General features: G+C 42.0%; 1 protein-coding gene across 2 annotated transcripts; it reads left to right on the forward strand.

Annotated features, from left to right (window-relative positions):
- Positions 1 to 1,518: 1,518 nt before the first annotated feature.
- On the forward strand, positions 1,519 to 19,532 carry PRDX4 (peroxiredoxin 4). Of its 2 annotated transcripts, XM_048863040.2 has the most exons (8): positions 1,519 to 1,771; positions 8,337 to 8,454; positions 9,625 to 9,741; positions 10,362 to 10,484; positions 14,835 to 14,965; positions 16,961 to 16,995; positions 19,057 to 19,103; positions 19,410 to 19,532. In XM_048863040.2, exons 1-8 carry the CDS (start codon positions 1,588 to 1,590, stop codon positions 19,411 to 19,413), a joined length of 759 nt encoding a protein of 252 aa, XP_048718997.1. In that variant the 5' UTR covers positions 1,519 to 1,587; the 3' UTR covers positions 19,414 to 19,532. The 2 variants fall into 2 exon arrangements, with proteins under 2 accessions (XP_048718997.1, XP_048718986.1); XM_048863029.2 differs by lacking the exon at positions 19,057 to 19,103 and having other exon boundaries at positions 1,520 to 1,771.
- The last annotated feature ends 2,102 nt before the right edge of the window (positions 19,533 to 21,634 follow it).

The following is a 21,634-nucleotide window of genomic DNA, read 5'->3' on the forward strand; positions in this document are numbered from 1 at the left end:
GGAGTGTGTAGGAGAGGAGTGGGAAGGGGCTGTGTGTGTGTATAGTGGAAGAGGAGGGCAATGTCGGGAAAGAGTGGATAGAGGCAGTGTGCGTATGGGAGAGGAGAGGACGGGAAGGCAAGGCAGGGGGAAGCAGTGGGAGTGGCTATTGTGCATGTGTGTTGGGAGGGGAGGTTGATGGGGTGTGGAGGGCTGGGCAGTGAGGGCAGCAATGAAAAGGAGTAGCAGGGTGTGTGAGGAGAGGAGGGCAGTGTGAGGGAAGCAGAGGGAAGGAGGCTGTGCGTGTATGGGATGGAAGGGGAAGGGAAGGGTAGTGTGAGGGAAGCAGTGGAAAGGGGGCAGTGTGCATGTGGGATGGAAGGGGAAGGGCAGGGCAGCGTGAGGGAAGCAGAGGGAAGGAGGCAGTGTTTGTATGGGATAGAAAGGGAAGGGCCGGGCAGTGTGAAGGAAGCAGTGGAAGGGGGCAGTGTGTATATGGGATGGAAGGGGAAGGGAAGGGGAGGTCAGTGTGAGGGAAGCAGTGGAAAGGGGGCAATGTGCATATGGGATGGAAGGGGAAGGGCAGGGCAGTGTGAGGGAAACAGAGGAAAGGAGGCAGTGTGTGTATGGGATGGAAGGGGAAGGGCAGGGAAGTGTGAAGGAAGCAGTGGAAGGGGGCAGTGTGTGCATGGGATGGAAGGGAAGGGGAGGCGAAGGGAAGGGCCGTGTGAGGGAAGCAGTGGGAAGGGGCAGTGTGTGTATAGGATGGAAGGGAAGGGAAGAGAAGGGAAGGGAAGGGCAGGGCAGGGTGAGGGAAGCAGTGGGAAGGGGGCAGTGTGTGGATGGTATGGAATGGGAGGGGAGGGCAGTGTGAGGGAAGCAGTGGGAATGGGGTAGTGTGTAGATGATATGGAAGGGGAGGGGAAGGGCAGGGCAGTGTGAGGGAAGCAGTGGGAAGGGGGCAGTGTGTGTATGGGATGGAAGGGGAAGGGAAGGGAAGGGCAGTGTGAAGGGGACAGTGTGTGTATGGGATGGAAGGGAAGGGGAGGCGAAGGGAAGGGCAGTGTGAGGGAAGCAGTGGCAAGGGGGCAGTGTGTGGATGGGAGGGGAAGGGAAGGAGAGAGGAAGGGCAGGGCAGTGTGAGGGAAGCAGTGGGAAGGGGCAGTATGTGGATTGGATGGGATGGAAGGGAAGGGGAGGGGAAGGGAAAGGAAGGGCAGTGTGAGGGAAGCAGTGGCAAGGGGGCAGTGTGTGGATGGGAGGGGAAGGGAAGGGAAGGAGAGAGGAAGGGCAGGGCAGTGTGAGGGAAGCAGTGGGAAGGGGCAGTGTGTGGATTGGATGGGATGGAAGGGAAGGGAAGGGGAGGGGATGCGAAGGGAAGGGAAGGGCAATGTCAGGGAAGCAGTGGGAAGGGGGCAGCGTGTGTACGTGGAGCGGGGGGTGGTGTGTGGGGGAAGCCGCAGGGAAGTAGGGAACAATGTGAAGGGGCGGAGCGTGTGTGTGTTCGTGGGCAGAGCCCCGCCCCGCGCGCAGCGCGCCCGCCCGCCCCTTGTTGGCCCCCGGCTCTGGCTGTTCGCGGGCGGCGGGACGTGCAGTTGCTCGGGCGCTATGGAGGCGGCGCGGCGCTGGCTGGCGCTGTGCTGGGCGCTGGTGCTGGCGGGGCCCGGGGCGGCCCAGGAGCAGGCCCGCGCGGAGGAGAAGTGCCATTACTACGCGGGGGGGCAGGTCTATCCCGGGGAGGCGGCCCGCGTGCCCGTCTCCGACCACTCCCTGCACCTCAGCCAGGCCAAGAGTAGGTAGCGGCGCGGGCGGGCGGGCTGCTTAGGGACGTTGCCGAACAATTTCCCGTCTCCCCACCGCAGCCTCCTCCCCTCCCCTTCCGCTGCAGCGCCGCAACCAGTGGCGCGCAGTGCCCGCCCCTCCTGCCCTGTCCCCCTTCGCCCGCCTGAAGGCCACAGGCTAACACCGCCCCCCTCCCAACACACACACAGACACCCCAGGAAAAGGGTCGAGGGAGTGGGGTTCCCTGGTGGGCCCGGCAGGAGCAGAGATCCCAGCTGTGGGGCCGGGTTTCTCTGCGGCTTCCCACCGGCCTCAGTTTCCCTCCACTTGTGCAGTGTAGGCGGCGACCCCTCCCTCGCAGGGCAGCCAGCGCCCCGCTGCCTTAACGCTTGTGAAGGGGTTTGTCTGCCCGCCCCCCAGCCCAGGCCCTTGCGCAGCATCGCAGCAAAGCGGCCTCCCGAGGAGCCCTTTTTGCGATGGAGGACAAAAGTGGCCCAGGCGGGCTAACCCAGAGCTGTTGGGTACAGTGCACCTTGTCTGGTATAGTGGCAACCTGTGTGTGTGTAGAGGGGGTGGGGGGATTATTGCAATCCTAAACTGTGGGCGCTTCACTTCGCTCCCGCTGTTGGCTTTTCTGAGCCAGATGCACCGTTCGCTGCTGCTGGGGGAGAAAGCCACGTCAGACAAAGCCTATTGGTTTAAAGTGTGTAGAGAGCCCTGAGCAGCTCCCTCACTGCCGCGTTTAAGTAATCTGAAGATCAGAATTTATCCTGCTTGAAGATTTTCACGGGGGAGGTATTTAGTACCATGGGCCAAGTTTTTGCAAAGTTTCTGCCTTTTCCTCTCGTTGTAAATAGATAACTGTTCTAAGTTAACATTTCTACCAAAATACAGTTTGTCAAAAGCAAAGGAGCCTGTTTGGGGAATCAAAAACCATGCCAATGGACAGCTACTAGCAGTGAGGAATATGCCACTCATTAACCCCATCTGTAGAACTAAATAGTGTATATAGACCATGTTAAACTCTTTTTTTAAATAAAGGGAGATTCTTTAAATAGGAGTAAATTACAGATTTAGTCCTAGATGCCAGTATGTTGGAATCCTTTTGCATATCTTGGTTGCTCATGATGCACATGAGACAGCTGGAATTTGTCAGCCTACCCCCAGATTGTGTTATGGAAGTTCTAAACCTCTGCTTCTGTAGCTTGCTTTGTGTAGCTACACTCCTGTAGCCACACTTAGCCTAAATGAACTCACTGGAGCTCCACAGCATCCACCCCATCCAAAGTCAGTGGCATAATTGGAGTGCAACTCTAGATAACTTTTCTGTTTATCAGTTAATAAATAGAAAAGTATATTTACTCAGTTACTTATTTTGTTACAGACTCAGCTTTGTTCAGAGGAGGTACTTCAGTTATCAAGTAGTAGGATGGATGAACATGGACAGATTTCTGCCTAATAGAGGGCCTCTGCAGAACAAACTGAATCAGACACACTGTTTTTCAAGATTCAATTTTGAACTTTGTATAGCTTGTTTTATTAGATTATTGTGAATATTCACATGAAAGTCTTCATCTATTCTTGAATTTCTTCCCCTCCTTCCCCATTGAAAGTCTCTGGTTTGTGATGACAATCATTTGTCATGGTTGTCATCTGTACTACCATGGAGAGCTTGGGAAGGAAATCAGCAGCAGAGTAACAGATGAAACTCTTTAACAAAGGTGCTGTTTTCATTGAAGGGGCAGTAGTAAAGAATAAGGGAAGGGAAGTAATGTAAATAATATATGGAATTCTTTGGGGTTGTCATTAAGATTTAAAATATTTTATGAACTAAGGGGTCACACTGTGACTGGTGAGCTACGTGCACTACTCTAGCTTCAGTAAGTGTTCTGTGTACAAAAGAATGGTAGGATCAGACCAAAAAGTGAGCTGCATTAAAAGTCTCCTGAAATTAGATTTAATCTGGTTTGTGATTCTAATTTTTTTGTTTTGTTTTGTTAGCTATGTTCAGAGAGCTCTCATGTGAATTGATTACTCTGAAGATTCAGGGGCAGATAATTTTGTTTGAGTTACAGTTAGGGGGTTTTCTAGCACCTTTTTAAAATGGTCATCTGTTCTATAAATTTTCAAAAGTTTTGTAGTCAAGTGAGATTCCCAGTTACATTCATCTACAGTAGAACACTCGGCAGGAAATGTTTTTCTGATCCACAAAAGTTTGAGAGTGCCATTTTTCCCATGCTAAATCTGGACGAAAAGTTAATCTCCAATGTTCACAAATAGATAATTAAAAAATGTTTAATTTGATCAATCAAAACATTGTGTTTAGATTTCAACCTTTAACTTTTGGAATAAGTTAACAAAAATTTCATATAGTTATTTCAAACTGAAATTTCTTTTCAGAAACATCAAAAATTTCAAAGTTTTCAGAAAAAATTTGAATCGGGAGATTCATTGAAACCAACCCTTTCCCACGGACAGTTTTGTTTTCCACAAATAAGCATTTTGACAAAAAATGTTTTGTCAGAAAATTCCTAACCAGCTCTAAATAGAAATGTAGAGCTTGCCCATACTTGGAAATAGATAGTGTCTTCCCTCTTATCTGCAGAGATTCATTAGAAGAGTATTACTGAGAAGTCTCCAGGTTTCATAGTGAAGAATTTTACAAAACACTGACAGCAAAGTGCTATCATAAATAAAATAAACTAGACTTGTCAAATGAAGCATCTTGTGATGGTTGGTGTGTATGGGTAATTTATAAAAATGTGTACAGTGTAAGTTACTAGAGAAAGACTTTGGTATGTGTACCAAAATTTGTAGGTTGTGCTAATAAAAATAAAAAGACAGTACAAGTTTTCAATGCCATTATTCATTTACTAATGTAGATATCTTATAACAAGGCTACTAAGGATTTGATTTTTAATCTGTAAATGTTGGTAAAAGTCAAATTTACAGATAGGCAGAGTAAGAAAAATGCTGCTTGAGAACTTAGAGTTTGATTTAAGGATATTAACTTAGTATATTTTTGGTATGTGATGTTGAAATTCAAAAAGTTAAACTTTTGTCAACATCTGCTGTCACATGGTTGTGTGACACCCTCACTCATAATTTCCTCTAACTGTGAAAGTTTAAATAAAAAAAAAATCTAAAAATATGCTTAAGCAGATATCAAAATTATTAAAAAAAAAAATCAAACTCTGCCAAGTCTTCTTATTAGCAAAGCAAGGTGGGTGAGGTAATATCTTTTATTGGACCAACTTCTGTTGGTGAGAGAGACACACTTTTGAGCTTGCAAAGAGCTCTTCAAGTCTTGGAAACTAACTATGAGTATCACTGAGGACAAGGTGGAACAGATTGTTAACTACTTATGCTAAACACACATTTCAAGGGACCACTCAAGGTGAAGTGGCCTGTTCAAACCTCTCCAATCAGAGGGAGGAGACAGGGAGAAAGCAACTAGGGGGGTTGTAAGAGCATTATGGATTATTGTAATAAGCTATAAATCCAGTGTCCGTATTCAGTCCATGTCTAGCAAAGTTATGAATTTAAGGTCCCAGGCTCATCTTTTGAAAGTGTTGTGCTGTTTTCCTTTGTGGGTGACGACTGATAGGTCAGGGTCACTATCAGTCCTCGTCCTCAAAGAAAAACTATACATCACTTCAAAAGATGAGCCTGGGACCTTAAAATTCATAACTTTGCCAGACACATAGGCCTGGTCTACACCTCAGAGTTAGGTCGCTGTAAGGCACCTTACATTGACCTAATTACATAAGTGTCTACACTACAGTCTTGCTCCCACCGATGTAAGTGCTCCACTACACTGACATAATCCCTCCACTTCCATGAGAGGTGTAGGGTTTATGTTGGTGTAGTTAGGGTGACGCAGTGTCCCTGTAGACATTGCGGGTTACTTACATTGGCTGCCATTCTTGTCAATTTCATGATTCCCTGCTGGAGCTGTGAAATTGATAAGAAAGCCCAGCTCACAGCTTGGGCTATCACCCTGGGTGGGTGGGAAGCTCCAGCTAGAGTCCGGTCATCCAGGCTCTTGGCTCCCCACCAGGCTACCGAGAGGGCAGCTGGGCTCCGGTGGGCAGCAGCATGCAGAGCTGGGAGCCCATGCTCTCAGCCCCCATCATTGCCCCTCTTAAGTCGGTGGAAGTGCTCCTGGTGAGGACATGCGTGCACCACCAACAGAAAGGGTAGTGTGGACATGAACCACTGCAGTAATTATTGCGGTGGCTGTAAGTCAACCTATATTAGGTCAACTTAAGTTTGTAGTCTAGACGTGCCTAAAACTCATGGACTGAATATAGACACTGGATTCATGGCTCATTAAAACATTCTTTCCCTCCCCCCCCCTTTTCCTCCCTATGACTGGAGGGGTGTTAAGGGGCTACTTCATCTTGAGTGGTCCGTTGTTTAGCATAAGTAGTCAACACACATTTCAATCTGTTCCACCTTGTATTTAGCAGTGACTCTTGGAGGCTTGGTCTACACTACATACATACTTCGGTATAACTACATCTCTTGGAGCGTGAAAAATCCACACCTCTGAGCAATGTTGTTATACTGACCTTAACCCCATGTAGCAGTGGTGGGTAACCTGCGGCCTGTCCGGGTAATTCACTGGCGTGCCGCCAGACCGTTTGTTTACATTTGGGGCTGCCCGCAGTTCCCAGTGTCCGCGGTTTGCTGTTCCTGGCCAATGGGAGCTGTGGGAAACGGCGCGAGCCGCAGGGACGTACTGGCTTTTGCTTCACACAGCTCCCATTGGCCAGGAACAGTGAACTGCAGCCACTGGGAGCTGCGGGCAGCCGTGCAAATGTAAACAAACTATCTGGCGGCCTGCCAGTGGATTACCCTGACGAGCTGCAGGTTGCCCACCACTGCCATGTAGACAGCATTATGTCAGCAGGAGAGCTCACTCCCATCCTCTTAGAGCATCTTTCGCAGATGTGCTGCATTGGTGCACTAATGTAAATTTGTAGTGTAGACCTGAAGAAGAGCTCTGTGTAAGCTCTAATGCTTGTGTCTCTCACCAACAGAAATTTGTCCAATAAAAGATATTACCTCACCCACTTTGTCTCTCTAATATCCTGGGACCACAACAGGGCTACAACACTGCATACAAACTTATAATAGTTACTGTGCTGTTGACAATAATTGTCTAATATTAATCAGCATGCTACCGTTCTCCTTTAAATCCATTCCAAACATTGCTTTGAGCCGTATAATAACTTACCCAGCAATATATGCTTGACATTTCAGTCATGTTTAAATACCTTCAGTTTGATACTGGATCACCAACACACTGCCCTCAGGCATGGCATGCTCAGCCTTATGTGTTTTGATATTGACAAATGCTACTTCAGTACTGCTTTGATATTGAGAAATGCTGCTGAAGTATCAAATCGCATAACTCAATATCAAAGCACATAACACTGAGTATTCCATGCCTGAGGACAGTATGTTGGTGATCCAGTATCAAACGGAAGGTATTTAAACGTGACTGAAATGTCAAGCTGATTAATATTAGACAATTATTGTCAACAGCAATTATTGTCAACGTTTAGGCCCTGTCTAAACTACCAAGTTTACAGCAGCACAGCTGTACCAATGCAGCTGTGCCACTGTAAGATCGCTTGTGTAGCTGATCTATGCTGACGGGAGAGAGCTCTCCCGTCAACATAATTGAACCACCTCAAATGAGTGGTGGTAGCTATGTTGTCAGGACATAATGCTGTCCACACCGGTGCTTCTGTCGGTGTAACTTATGTCGCTCAGTGCGGTGTTTTTTCACACCCCGAGCAACATAAGTTATACCGACAAAGGTGCTTGTGTAGACATATCCTTAATCTTTTTCTGCTGTGTAGTCCGAATATTTTTGTGCAATAACCACTGATTTAATTTATAGATGGGTTGCAGTAGCAGACAACCTACATATTTTAAGCATTTGTGCCATGAACACATCATCTGTCACGTATTTCCTGCAGAATTAAATTTTAGAAAACCTTTTTGCTAAGGAGTAAAAATAATGTGAAATTGAACCACTCTTTACTCATGGCACATAAGTTATTTATAGAAAAATAGAATTTACTGAAGTCTATATCTCAGTAACCATACATCATTCAATGCAAATCAACATCCTAAGTTATGAGCTGTCATCAGCCTGTAGTAAACTTGTAATGTGTTAAGGGGGTCATGGTAGGTGTGTGCAGCGTTTTCTATCGTGAAGCCTTATCCTTGGCAATATTTCAAATGGTTCAGAAATTTGTGAACACAAATCTGTTGAGTTATGTGCATTTGATGCATCTTGAAATGTACATTTTTTTTTTAAACACAGCATGACCCCAGTGTGGTGTGCTTTCCTCCTGTGAAAGGTTGAAATTAATAATGAATTAATAAAGTTTGATTGTGTAAATCGTGTCCTACAAAGTGTTTTTCACTGTAAGGAACCACAGATATCCATCCAGAGAGAAAACTGTCCTTGGACATGTGTACCTGCTGAACAACCTCATTTATGTACACATGCTTCGCTTTATTCTTCAATTTAGATCTGTATTTTATGTTTCTAGTTTCCAAGCCAGCACCTTATTGGGAAGGAACAGCAGTAATCAATGGCGAATTTAAAGAGCTGAAATTAACAGATTATCAAGGAAAATATCTTGTCTTCTTCTTCTACCCTCTTGACTTGTAAGTAAAACTGATGCAGACATACCAAGATATATACTCCCCTCTCCTCCCCCCCCCCCCCCACCCTTCCCAAATTTTGGAAGTGTGTTGTTTAGAGTCAGGAAACATTAAGATGTTGATTGCAACTGCACTTGACATTTTGTAGGTCTGTAACATTTTCCTGGGCAATGTTTACATTCCTTGCTACCATACAACTCATTGCCCCAAATGGAAAATGAATACAGGGAACAGCAACATTATCTCTTATCTCTTCACTTCATATGCTTTGGAAGATATTTTGAGGGAGACTGATTTCCTCTTACAGGCTTTCAAGGATGTCATGGGATACATTTAAGTTAAATTATTGGATGGACTTTCCTTTCATTACACTATCATAACTCCACTGCAGTCAATGGAATTACTCCTGATTTATACCAGTGTAATGAGAGGAGAATCAGGCCCCTTGTTTTCTTGAAATGAGGAACAAAACATACAGTAAACTAATAATATTAATAATGCATATAGCACTTTTCATCTGTAGAACTCAAAGCACTTTACAAAAAAAGGGTAAGTAGTAGAGACAGGTAGCTGCTTTGATAGTGAAAATAATTGGAATCATGGTTTATTTTCCTCCTAGCCTCAAAGCTTGAACAATTGTGATTTAAAGTGTAATTTTGTGCCCAGAAGAAGCAGGAAGAAGTCAAATGCAAAATAGCTACAACTTGCATTACTAGTTTCCAGGAAATCATGACAGCTGTTTCTCTGCAATTTGGTGTGTCATACTTTAATCCAGTAATTCCTGTACAGTTTTAAATGGTGAATAATTGTACATGTAGCTAAACTGTAAGTTGTAATATTACTAAGTCAGCACTGACTGCATTTTCAATCTTATTCACAAACCACTTGCACAGGGTTTGAAGATAGATAATCCATCTGTGAACATATTTATGAATGCTGTTAGGAACGCAGTTACTTTGTAAAGTGTAAATTATTTTAATTGTATATATTGGATTCTATCTGTAAATAAAAACAATAGTTGTGATAAGTAATTCACAATTTTTCTATTTTATATACTGCAAACAATATCTAGCTTCTCTATAGAAACAAATTTAGCTATGTATTGAGCTAACTGAGAAATCACTCCCTGGATATTCTGAGAATTCTGAATTTACTTTGTTTTCAATTTTTTAGCACATTTGTGTGTCCAACTGAAATTATCGCCTTCAGTGACAGAATTGAAGAATTCAGAGCAATAAACACTGAAGTGGTAGCATGTTCTGTTGACTCACAGTTCACTCACTTAGCATGGTATGTAGCCTACCCATGTGTCTTTTATAGGAAATTATTGGTGGATACATATTAGATTATGGGTTGCTTCCACAAATTCACATACTCTGTCTGATGCACTAATATTGTCAAGTAAATATTGAATGATAAGGTGTGAGGTGTGTTGCTATGTTGCATAAAAAGTGGTAAGTAATAAAACTAATGGTAAGAAATTCCAAAATAAAGTTTATTGTTGAAGGTGTCAAAGTAAAAATGATGACTTTGGTGTTACCATTAGAATAAATTGTTCATTACAAATTATTTATCCAACTTTATGATCAGTTGTTCTATTGGTGGATTAATACCCCAAAAAATCTTCCTTGGGTTTTTAATTGTGGGATTTGGAAGAAAGACAGGGTAGTTGGGCCACAAAGAGAGAAGGGGGGTGTTTCAAGTGTAAATGAAGCATAGAAGGAGGTATGAAGAGGAGAGTAAGGCAACTATAAATGGACACATTGAAGGAGTGTAGGAAGCAGGTTGGAGCAAACGAGTAGAAAAAAGAAAAACAGCTATTCCTTCTGCAGAAAAGTTGCATGAGGTATTTGTAGGTGGAATAAAAATCTCTCTGAAGAATAAATGTGCATCTCTTTTGTTTGCCAAAGGATTAATACTCCACGAAAACAAGGAGGACTTGGACCAATGAAGATCCCACTTCTTTCAGATTTGACACACCAGATTTCAAAGGATTATGGAGTATATCTAGAGGACCAAGGGCACACACTTAGGTACTACATACCATTATGGTGCATTCTGTCTTGTTATAGCAGTGCATTTACCAGTTCCATTTAAAGGGGCACTCAGTATTGGCACTTTTCTCTCATACTATTTAGTTATATTCTGTGTTCATCACAGTAGTTAGTATCTTAACATATAATGGGTCTATTTATGTGGATAAAGTACTTTTCTTAAAAAGAAAGATCAACAGTCGAAGATATACAATAGCAAACCAAATGAACATGCATGAAGGGGGGGGAAATGAGTAGGAAGGAAAATTTTCAGAATGCTATAAGCCACATGGGGTTAAAAACCAGCCATTTAAGCTTCCCATTTGGAAGTCAGCATATCATTTATAGAGGCATTTTTTCCACCGACTGTTGACAACTTAGCTGAAATTGTATATTAAAGCTCTTAGTCCACAAGGAATTATTTCTTAATTTAAATCTCAGAGTTAATTTCTGATTTTTTTTTTTAAAGGTGAACTGAAACGCTTTATCCTTCCAGAATCTGAACTCCCAGTTCTGTTTTTTTCCTTCATTACTTAGTGTTTTATTAGGAGAAACTGAACGATGAACTCAAGATTTGGCAAAGAACTGTCTGTCAGATGTTTTTATTGACCATCTTGCTGCTGATCACAGGTGTACATCTTGTCTAGTGGTAGTTGTGGCATTGTTTGATACAGTACTATTTCTTGCCCATTCATTTTTAGTGTTCTTTGTTAATACTACAGATACTCATGCTTGAAACAGATCTGTCTCCCTTACACTGCAGTTACCTGATCCTATAGTGAAAACATCATGTGTTTTTTTGACATTAGATCTCCTATCTGGACAATGTCGCAAATTCAGAAATGTATCTTTGCTGCAGTAAATAGGTAAAGAAGGTGGACTTGGAAGGAGAAAGGTCCTACTTAAATATTTATGTCTGATTAGCTAATGCATAGAACAAGGGTCAGCAACCTTCAGCACACGGCCCATCAGGGTAATCCGCTGGCGAGCTGCAAGACATTTTGTTTACATTGACCGTCCGCAGGCACGGCACTGCCCCCTGCAGCTCCCAGTGGCCGCAGTTCGCCGTTCCCAGCCAACGGGAGCTGCAGGAAGCAGTGGGCCACAGGGATGTGCTGGCCACCACTTCCCCATTCTCATTCACCGGGAACGGCAAACTGTGGCCACTGGGAGTTGTGGGGTGCCGTGTCTGCGGACAGTCAACATAAACAAAATGTCTCGTGGCCCACCAGCGGATTACCCTGACGGGCCATGTGCCGAAGTTTGCTGACCCCTGGCTTAGAAGAAAGTGAAACTTAAGTGGGCTTGTGTTTTGAAAGTCTAATTTTGAAATGCTCTTACTATAGCTGCAGAAACTAGGATTAAATAGTCAATTTTCATTATTTCAAAAGATTAGCGGTGGGTTTCTTCAAGGTTTTATACTTGGTCCAGTGTTTTTTAATGCTCTGTAAAGGTAGCAGAATTTTCAAGTGATAGTTATTTAGGTTTGTCAAAATCGGAGAAGGCTGTGAGGAGATTGAGAGTCCTAACCAAGCAAGGTGAGTGGCCAACATAATGGCAAATAAAATTCAGTGTCAATAAATGCAAAGTAACTATTCATACACCTTACAAAGGTTCTAAATCAACTGTAACAACTCAGGAAAGAGCCCTGGGCATCACAGTGACCTCTGTTAAGTGTACAACTGCATTCAAAAAAGTAAACAAGATATTAGGATGCATAAGGAATAGGAAGGAAAATAATATGCCATTATGTAAATAAATGGTGCAGTCTGGAGTACTGTGTGCAGAACTGATCACCCCATCTCAAAGAGGAAATTGTTGAATTAGAGGGGCTTCAGCAAAGGGAGATGAGAATGAGCAACAGCATGGGAAACATCTGCTTTGAAGAGAGACTGAAAAGACTGGTGGTATTTACTTCAGATAGGAGAAGAATAAGAGAGGACACTTTCAAAGTATATAAAATAATTAATGGTAGAGAGAGGGTAGGTCAGGAACTTTCTCCTTGCCTCATAAAAAGACCAAGGGAACATCCAGTGAAATTAGAAGGTAGCAAATTCAGAAACTGACATAAGGCAATACTTTTTCACACCATACGAAGCTGGAACTCATTGCCAGAGCAAGTCATTCGCAACATGTAAAAAGTGATTAGATATGTCCATGGATGTCAAGAATATCCAGCATTGTTATAGTTAGTACTAAAAAATTTGGAGGGATACTGTACCTCATGCTTCAGGGTTTAAAATCAGTCCTTAAATATTATAGGAATTAATGTAGAGCAAATTATCCCACATCTGCCAACTGTGAGACAGAAACCTCCCTCTGAAGCATCTGCTTCTGACCATTGTCAGAGACAGGAAACTGGCCTAGGTGGACCAAGTCTGTACATTTCTTTAATACCATGCTGTAAACACTGAGCGGGCATTATCTTACCAGGTCTAGATATTTAAGTGTAACAAGTGCTTTTGGTTTATCATTGTAATTTTTTTACTAAGGACCATGCAACTAGCTCTTAGCACATACATTCTAAAGGCTGTTAGGGTCTCATTTATACAATTCAGCGTTTAATGTCAGTGATCTACTTATCAAGCAGTATAGTTAAGGGTAAATAGTGTTCAAGACTTCCATATGAAGTCTAAAATCTTAAAGTGCATATAAAAAAAGTTCTTAAGCATCATCATATCATCCCAGAAAGATGCAATCTTGTGTACTTGAACTTTCAGAAAGCCTTTGACAAGATCCCTCCTCAAAGGCTCTTAAAGTAAGCAATTATGGGATAAGAAGGAAGGAGGTAATCTCATGGATCAGTAACTGGTTAAAAGACAAAAAACAAAGGGTTGGAATAAATGGTTAGTTTTTAGAATGGAGAGATGTAAATAGTGGTGTCCTCCAGGGATATGTACTGGGACCAGTGCTGTTCAACATATTCATAAATGATGTGGAAAAAAGGTAAACAGTAAGGTAGAAAAATTTGCAGCAATTCAAAACTACTCAAGATAGTTAAGCCCAAAGCAGACTGTGAAGAGTTTCAAAGGGATCTCACAAAACTGGGCAACAAAATGCCAGATGAAATTCAGTGTTGGTAAGTCCAAGGTCATGCACATTGGAAAGCATAATCCCAGCTATACATATAAAATGATGGGGTCTAAATTAGCTGTTACCACTCAAGAAAAAGATCTTGGAGTTATTGTGGATAGTTCTCTGAAAACATCCACTCTGTATGCAGCAGCAGTCAAAAATATCCAACAATGTTAGGAACCATTAGGAAAGGGATAGATAAAATGACAGAAAATATTATAATGCTACTGTATAAATCCAGGGTACACCCACACCTTGAATACTGCATACAGTGCTAGTCACCCCATCTCAAAAGAGATATGTTGGAATTGAAAAAGGTACAGAAAAGGGCAACAAAAATTATGAGGGGTATGGAACAGCTTCCACATGAGGAGAGATTAAAAAGTCTGGCACTTTTCAGCTTGGAAAAGAGACAACTAAGGGGATATGATAGAGGTCTAAAATCGTGACTGGTGTGGAGAAAAAGTGTTATTTACTCCTTCTCCTAACACGAGAACCAGGGTTCACCCAATGAAATTAATAGGCAGCAGGTTTAAAACAAACAAAAGGAAGTACTTCTTCACACAATGCAGTGTCAACCTGTGGAACTCCTTGCCAGTGTATGTTGTGAAGGCCAAAACTATAACTGGGTTTAAAAAAAAAAACTAGAAAAGTTCATGGAGGTTAGGTCCATCAATAGCTATTAGCCAAGATGCTCAGGGATGCAACCGCCTGCTCTGATTGCCACAAGCTAGGCGTGGACAATGGGATGGATCACTCGATGAGTGCCTGTTCTTTTCATTCTTTCTGAAGCATTTGGCATTGGCAGCTGTCAGAAGACAGGATACTGGGCTAGATGGACCCTTGGTCTGACCAGTTTGGCCATTCTTACGTTGTTACTGCTTTCTTAATTCTGACTTGACCTTACCTAGATCACAGCAAGATCTGAGAGCACTGCAAATTGAGAGCACTTTCAATGAGAGATGGAGTTGTTTGTGTCAATGAAAAGCACCTCCTATAAATGAGGCTGATATTGAAGGACTCCAGAGGTGGGGGAGGTTAGATCCTTAATATTCTGGGTGCATTATGAATGAGAAAGTAATGCGAAGGGAGTTGCAAAGGAAATTAAAAGTTAACACAGAACCTGCACTTAACTTGCTTGTGTAGTGCTTGGAGAGATCCAGTCACTGCTGATCTCGAGTAGGCATGCTGCAATATCTGGACACCACAATAGCGCATAATAGAGATCAATATAATTTGGTTTATATCTAAAAGAAAAATTCCATGTTTTTGCAGAGGCCTTTTCATTATTGATGATAAGAGGGTCCTTCGACAGATAACAATGAATGACCTTCCTGTCGGCAGATCAGTGGATGAAACACTTCGTCTAGTACAAGCATTCCAGTACACTGACAAACATGGAGAAGGTGCCTGTTTTCAATATTTTGGCAATGGGAATTATGCTGAGGTTTTATTTAGTTTGGGAGGTGTATTTTTAGCTATTAGGAAGCAAGGCATACCACAACATTTGATAGCTTCGTGGCTGTTATTGTGCAAAGTTTTTTGTTCCCCTCATTCAAGATTCAATGGACCTGCTTCTGCCCTGCCTTGCACTTAGTGTAGTGTCCAAAGAGAATGCAAAGTGGTTGTAACATTATTAAATCAAAACAGTAGCATTTACACTCATTTTCCACTCTTAAGCATAAGCAACTGCACAAAGTATGAGGCAGTGAAGAATCAGGCTCAGTATTTTAATACATTTGGACAATCTGCAGCTGATTCAAGAGGCACTGCTAGTGTAATCTTAATGTTTGGTTGGGATTTTTTTGTTTTGGTTGGGGTTGTTTTTTTGGAGGGGGCTGGTGTCCAAAGACAAAATAGATACAGTACTTCGAGTCAGTGAAAAGCATCCCCGAAAATGGGGTTGGGTTCGGTGCCCAGTGTAATGAAGACTGAATATTCCTAGCTCTTCTCTTAAAGTAAATTATTCTTAGCTGGTGTAAACTGGCATAGCTCCATTGACTTCAGCTTTTTACCTTGACTTCAGGGAGCTGTGCCAAATTACACCAGCTGAGGATTTGGCCCACAGTAAACTATTCAACTTTAATAATTAACTCATGTATTCAGCTGGCTAATCTTCCTGCTCTCAATTTAAAGTGTTGGTGTTTAAAAGCAAACCTATGGAAAGTGACACAGCTGCAATTCGTTCTAGGGTTGTCTACAGGGCGTGGTGATGCACACTGTAGGGGTGTGCTTTCTGAAGCGCAGTAATGTGTGGCACATCAACTGGTCTGCGTAGATCCTGATGGTGCGCCTGCCAGGTTCCCTCGTGTGCTTTAACGTAGTGCAGTTTGAAACATGTTAGCATGTAATGTAACATTATCTGTATGAACAGCTCTATTTCACAATTCAGAATTGGAAAAAAAACAAATTCTGATACTTAAAAGCAATGACCGTTTTCATGAAGGAGATAAAGTCCTTTTGGTTCAGCTTCAAATAAAGCTATATCTCACCTTACGCAATACTGGACTCTCCCTGTGAGGCACGTGGAATCCTGTTGGGTTTTGCTGGATTTCTGTGGCAGTACATATCTAGTTCATTGGACTCTGCGCAAAGGCTAGGATGAAGAATCCTCCAAGGTTTTTATTATGTTCACCACACTTCAGCTGGCAGCTCTGTCTGCAGGGGATAAAATGCCTGTGCTACTGTTGTGTAATCCCAGCCGTGCAGGCAGATCCTGGAGCCTCATGGAAGCCAATGCAAGTCTGCCTGGGCACAAGGTCCGCGCACCCATATGAAGTTGCAGGATCAGCTCCCTGGTCTCCTAAAGCGTCTACCTAGGTTGTACGTGAACAACTGAGCAATTGCAGGAATGGCAAATTTTTATTTTGATCACCCTAATCCTTTTACTTCCTAAGCAGGGTATCAAACAAAACAGTTGCTTGCTTGAGAGAGCTTTAATTTTTCTTCATTGCCACAGTACTGCTTGCCTCCTGGCATTAGTTCTAAAGAAAGTTATACCTGTCTCCATTTCCACCTGATGGAATTGTTGCTCTTATCTTGGCGCCATATGTCCTCGTGGAATAGGGATTCATCTTCAGAACGGGAGGTACTATTCCTTTGCCAGTAAATTGACAAGTAGACTGTAAACAGTGAAATCAAAACATACTCTACCAAGCATTTTTTTAGTGAACGGAACAATCCAACCTGCCCTGCTAGTAGTATCAATATGAATGTTTTAGGGATACTGTCTGATGAATAAGCACGTAACATATTTGCAGATGTTTACATGTGGCACCTTCTTGTTATATTTCTTAAAATTCAGAGATTAGTTTTTCAAGAGAATGGCCAGAAACCCAAATAAATGAGAACAATAATTTCTTTTCTACTAAGTTAATTTCATTTTTGCTTTTTTTTTTCAGTTTGCCCTGCTGGTTGGAAACCTGGCAGTGAAACAGTAAGTCCGTATTTATATTCAGCATACATTCGTTATTTTGCATGATTAAATAAAATGAGGGACCCAATCCTATCTCCACTGAAGGCAAAAGCAAAATTCTCATTAATTTGAATGGAAGCACAATATTAGGCCCTGTGCATTGTGATATTTTTATAAGTTCTTAATCTGTTGTCATTGGAATTTTGAGTGATTTATTACAGTATATCATGTTTGCAGTATTGCATTTTTTCATGCAGGAAAAAAGCTAATCTTTTCGCATCAGGAGTTTCCTTCTCCGTCAACTTTCCAATGTATGATCAAAACCTCAAGCACCAGCGAGTTAACTAGAGGGAGAATTTCCCTCCCATCCTGCAACACAGGTCAAGAGAGAGTTGGAAGTTCCCTGAGGAAGGGGCTATCTTCTCTATGTCTTACCTGTACAGTGCCTAACATAATGGAGACTTGATCCTTGATTGGGGTTCCTAGGCAGTTCCTCAGTATAAATAATCTCACTTCTCAGGCTATGTATAATTGCCCACATTTGGGCAAAGCACCCTACCACTATTAGAATTGTAAAATGGAATGCATTTTGCAGCACAGTATCTCTTCTTTTGTTTCTTCACACTAACAAGATTATGAGCCAAAGAGCAAGGGCCCAGTTCAATGCCCACTGGAGCAACTGAATTCAGTGTACGTTAAATCAGGCCCCAATAGAACAAAGAAAATATTTTTCTAAGGCTATGTCTACACACACATCTTGTGTTGGCGTAATGTGTCACTCATGTGGTGTTGTTAAACCACCCCCCCTGCGCGACATAAGCGCTTGTGTGCACAGCACTTTGTCCGCAGGAGAGGTTATGCCGTTCACGGGGGTGGTTTTATTATTCCAATGGGAGAGCTCTTTCCTGTCGGCCTAGAGCATCTTCACCAGACGTGCCGGTACATCAGCACCGCTACAGCGGTGTACATGTAAGCATGCCCTAAGAAACTGGGCTACAGAAGGTTGCCAGCTACAATATTACATCATTGGCATTTATTGGAAGCTGCCCTTTTTTCTGCTGTTGCTTGTTTCAGCTGTTGGCACAAACAGCATTTGTAAAAAAAATTAAAATAAAAATAAATAAAAGATGCCTTGAAAGAAATTCTATAAGGTTTCAGTAGCAGCAAAAAATTGAAGTGGTCTCTGCACCTTTCCTTGAGTTGAATACATGAATACATGACAGCAGCAAATACCACATTTTGGCAGGGCCATGAAATGTGTTCATTCATACAGACAATGGGCTTATTTATAAACAATACAATTTTCAGAATGTCAATAGGATGCTAGTGATTTTAACTGATATAGCATTATTAATAAACTGTGTTCTGGTAGCTTCTGGAGTTTCCAGCCAAGTTCAAGGTCCCATTGCGGTAGTCACTGTACTGACACACATTAAAAGACAGTCCCTAAATTGTATCTACATACAGGATCTCAAACAGTGCATGCAGAGAGCCAAAGGGTCTGTATAATCTCTAGTAAAAGTTGCAACTGGCAACATTGAAGTGGCTAGCTTTGCTGCAGAGCAGCAGACCTCTGTATTACAGTGCGAAACAGGCAGACGCTGAGAATTACATTCATGGGCTAGTTGAGATTTGTCTTAGTGGGGAAAACTGGCTCTTCAGATTTTAAGGTGAAAGCAGGTTATAGGATGGCATATGTGTGGCATTGGAAATCATGCATTCCACTACCCTGGCTAAACTGAATAATCTGTCCATTAGCAGCTGACAAGTGAGCGATTTCCCGTTCTGAGAAGGGTCAAGCCTATGAATACACTTAATAAAAGGGAGACCCGTTGATAGCAGTAATAGATTACTACTTTATAGCATCTGCTGTTTCTGTACGCCTGTTGCTGACAACTGACTCATTGCTGAGAATATCAGGCCCGAATAAATGTATAGCACTGACGTAAATACAAATAAGTTCTCTCTGCTTTCTGTGCAAAAGCTGTAGTGCACTTAAACAGCAGAATAGTTCTGCAAAGCACTCTTCAGAATATATTAACATCTGTAGCCATGCCTTCTAAATGTGTTTGATTTAATTAGATCAAACCCGAAGATGCCATGAGAGCGTGGTGGCCAAGACAAGAGCTGTAAGTAAACTCTGAGGCACTTGAGTACAGATGTTAATTTATGGAAATAATTCTAAGTTCATTTATGGGGAAAATCAGAGTAGAGTACATTCTTTCAACCAGGCAGACTCTGTTTCTTTCTCGAACTCCACTTCCTACTGCCCTCCACTGTTTAGTGTTCATTAAAGATAAGAAGTAACCTTAGATATGAACAGGTGAAAGGTAATTTCTCGATGTAGTTTGTGACCATTAATGTCAGAATATGAAGTAGATAATATTTGTTCCTTTTGTTTTTAGACCAACACTTTCACTTTCTTTCTCACACAGATAATCCCAGATCCAGCTGGAAAACTGAAGTATTTTGATAAACTAAACTGAAACTTGCTTCTACTGAGCTACACAAGTCACATGCAACTTCAAGTTGTCAATAAAATTCCATTAATTTTGTTATTTCCATGAGTTTGGCTGATTTATAGTGGCTACCAATTGTATTTGCTTTCTCAAAATACAGGTATTCACTGTGCAGAGATCACCAGTAGCAGAAAGAGCTGACACAATTGGTCTTCTAGGGCCTCCTAAAAGGAGGCTAAGAATTTGAGCTTGAATTTATCCCATTCCATCTAGTCAAGAGTTCATATGTTTAGTGCATAATGCACTGCTATGATACTGTGTAAGCAGGGAAATTGCACTTTTTAATCTTCAGTTACTTGCATCCTCTTAAAAATATAGATAGATATAGTACATCATTTCCTTAGCTATATGGACTTAGCTTTAGGAATCTCATTTTGGATAGATCACTTAATTTCCACAAAAGCTTAATCCATAAAATCCTTTATGCTTTTGCTTCTTTTTCAAAAAGATACCAGAATTTCCCTCCCAGTGGTTTTCTATTAAGCCCCAACTTTCTATTTTTGATATTTTAGAAGCTGTAGCTGAGAAATTGCCACCTGCCAATTGTTCACTATGAGTCAGAGACCATATTCCACAATTTATACAATGAGCTGTAATGAAGTCTGAAGCCAGGAATACAGGAATACAGGAATACAGTTTTAGTTAAACTAAAATTCCTCTTTGTCTGAAGTTGGAAAACATTTTAGTTTTTCTTCAGTCTAACATTAAGAACCAGATTCTCAGCAAGTGTCAGTCAGCATAGTTCAACTGAAATAAATGGAGCTACACAACTTTTAGAAAAAGATCTGGTTAACTTAACTTTTTTTCTAACACTTAAAACTTTTGGGGTACATGCTAATATAAAAGGAAGATTGTAGTGTATTTAAAATTCCCATAGTCTGTGGATGATCCTCTTTTCACACTATGACCTGAATCTTTTTCCTGTTCCTCTCCAACAGTTTTCATTACTCTTAATTTAGAGCAGGAGAATTGTGGAGTCTTCTCCAAGACCAGCATTTCTGTGCCCAATGGATTGGATAATATTAGCCACCATAAACCTTTGGGGTTCATGTGCACGCATTTCTTCCTACAAGAGACAAGAACATCACCTCTAAAACGTGCTTGATCACCACCAGAACCTGAAATTCCTCCTAAATTCACATTCTCTGCATGGGTGCTCTTCCCGCACTTTGATCTCTTTAACATAAGGTCATTCATGAACCAAAAAAAAAGATACAACATTGTGTGCAGTCAGTAAAGCAGCATCTGATATTATGAATAGTGTCCACCTCTCTTCCTAAAAATCGTAGTGTGATCCTTGAAAGAGTAAAAAGTGACTTTCTACATTGCCACGGAAGCTTATTATTCTTATACAGTGTCGTGTTAGAATTTGATTTTTTCATATCTACAGAATGATGATGAGGCAGCCTCCCGGGCCCTGGACATCTGGATGGAATTTAATTTCACCAAACTATACAATACACTGCTCTCACCAGTGTAAATTTCTTAGATTGGGTAAACTTTTCTGGGCAGTGAACAGGTATTCATGTAGCACCTAGCACAATCGGGACTCCATCCTGTGCAAAGCCTCTGGGTGCTGTTGCAACGTAAATAAATACATTCTGGCAGGTAAAACAACCCCGCAGCAAACAAAACTTCTCCAATCCTCAACTCAGTTTCTCCCCAGATGTCTGGGAGAGAAGAGCAGCCTTGTGCCGTGGCTAAAGGCTAACATCGCCGAGATACAGTGTACAAGACGGGAGGGAATTCAAAAGCTGAGAATGTCTTGCGGCAGCCTCCTCATTTATAACAAGGGAGCTCCAACACATTGCTGACATCAAATATGGCTGAATTGCAGAGAGGGAGAAAAGCACACACACACTATCTCAGATCTGTTAGCCTTTGCCTGTGGCACAAGACTCATCACCAAGATATCTGGGGAGAAATGGGGCTGAGGACTGGTAATGTTTTGTTCGCAGAGGGTTTGTTTTATCTGCCAGTATCTATTATTTATTGGTTAGCCATTGCAGATGCTGGAGCACTATGTGATGTATTCCCAGTCCGAAGACTCTCTTTATAAAGAGATCATAACATTTTGTATTAGTTTCAAGCTTCCATGTGCTTGATAATCACAGAATATCAGGGTTGGAAGGGACCTCAGG

This window comes from Caretta caretta, chromosome 1, assembly GCF_965140235.1.
Source record: "Caretta caretta isolate rCarCar2 chromosome 1, rCarCar1.hap1, whole genome shotgun sequence".
In the NCBI taxonomy this organism is placed as follows: Eukaryota; Metazoa; Chordata; order Testudines; family Cheloniidae; genus Caretta; species Caretta caretta.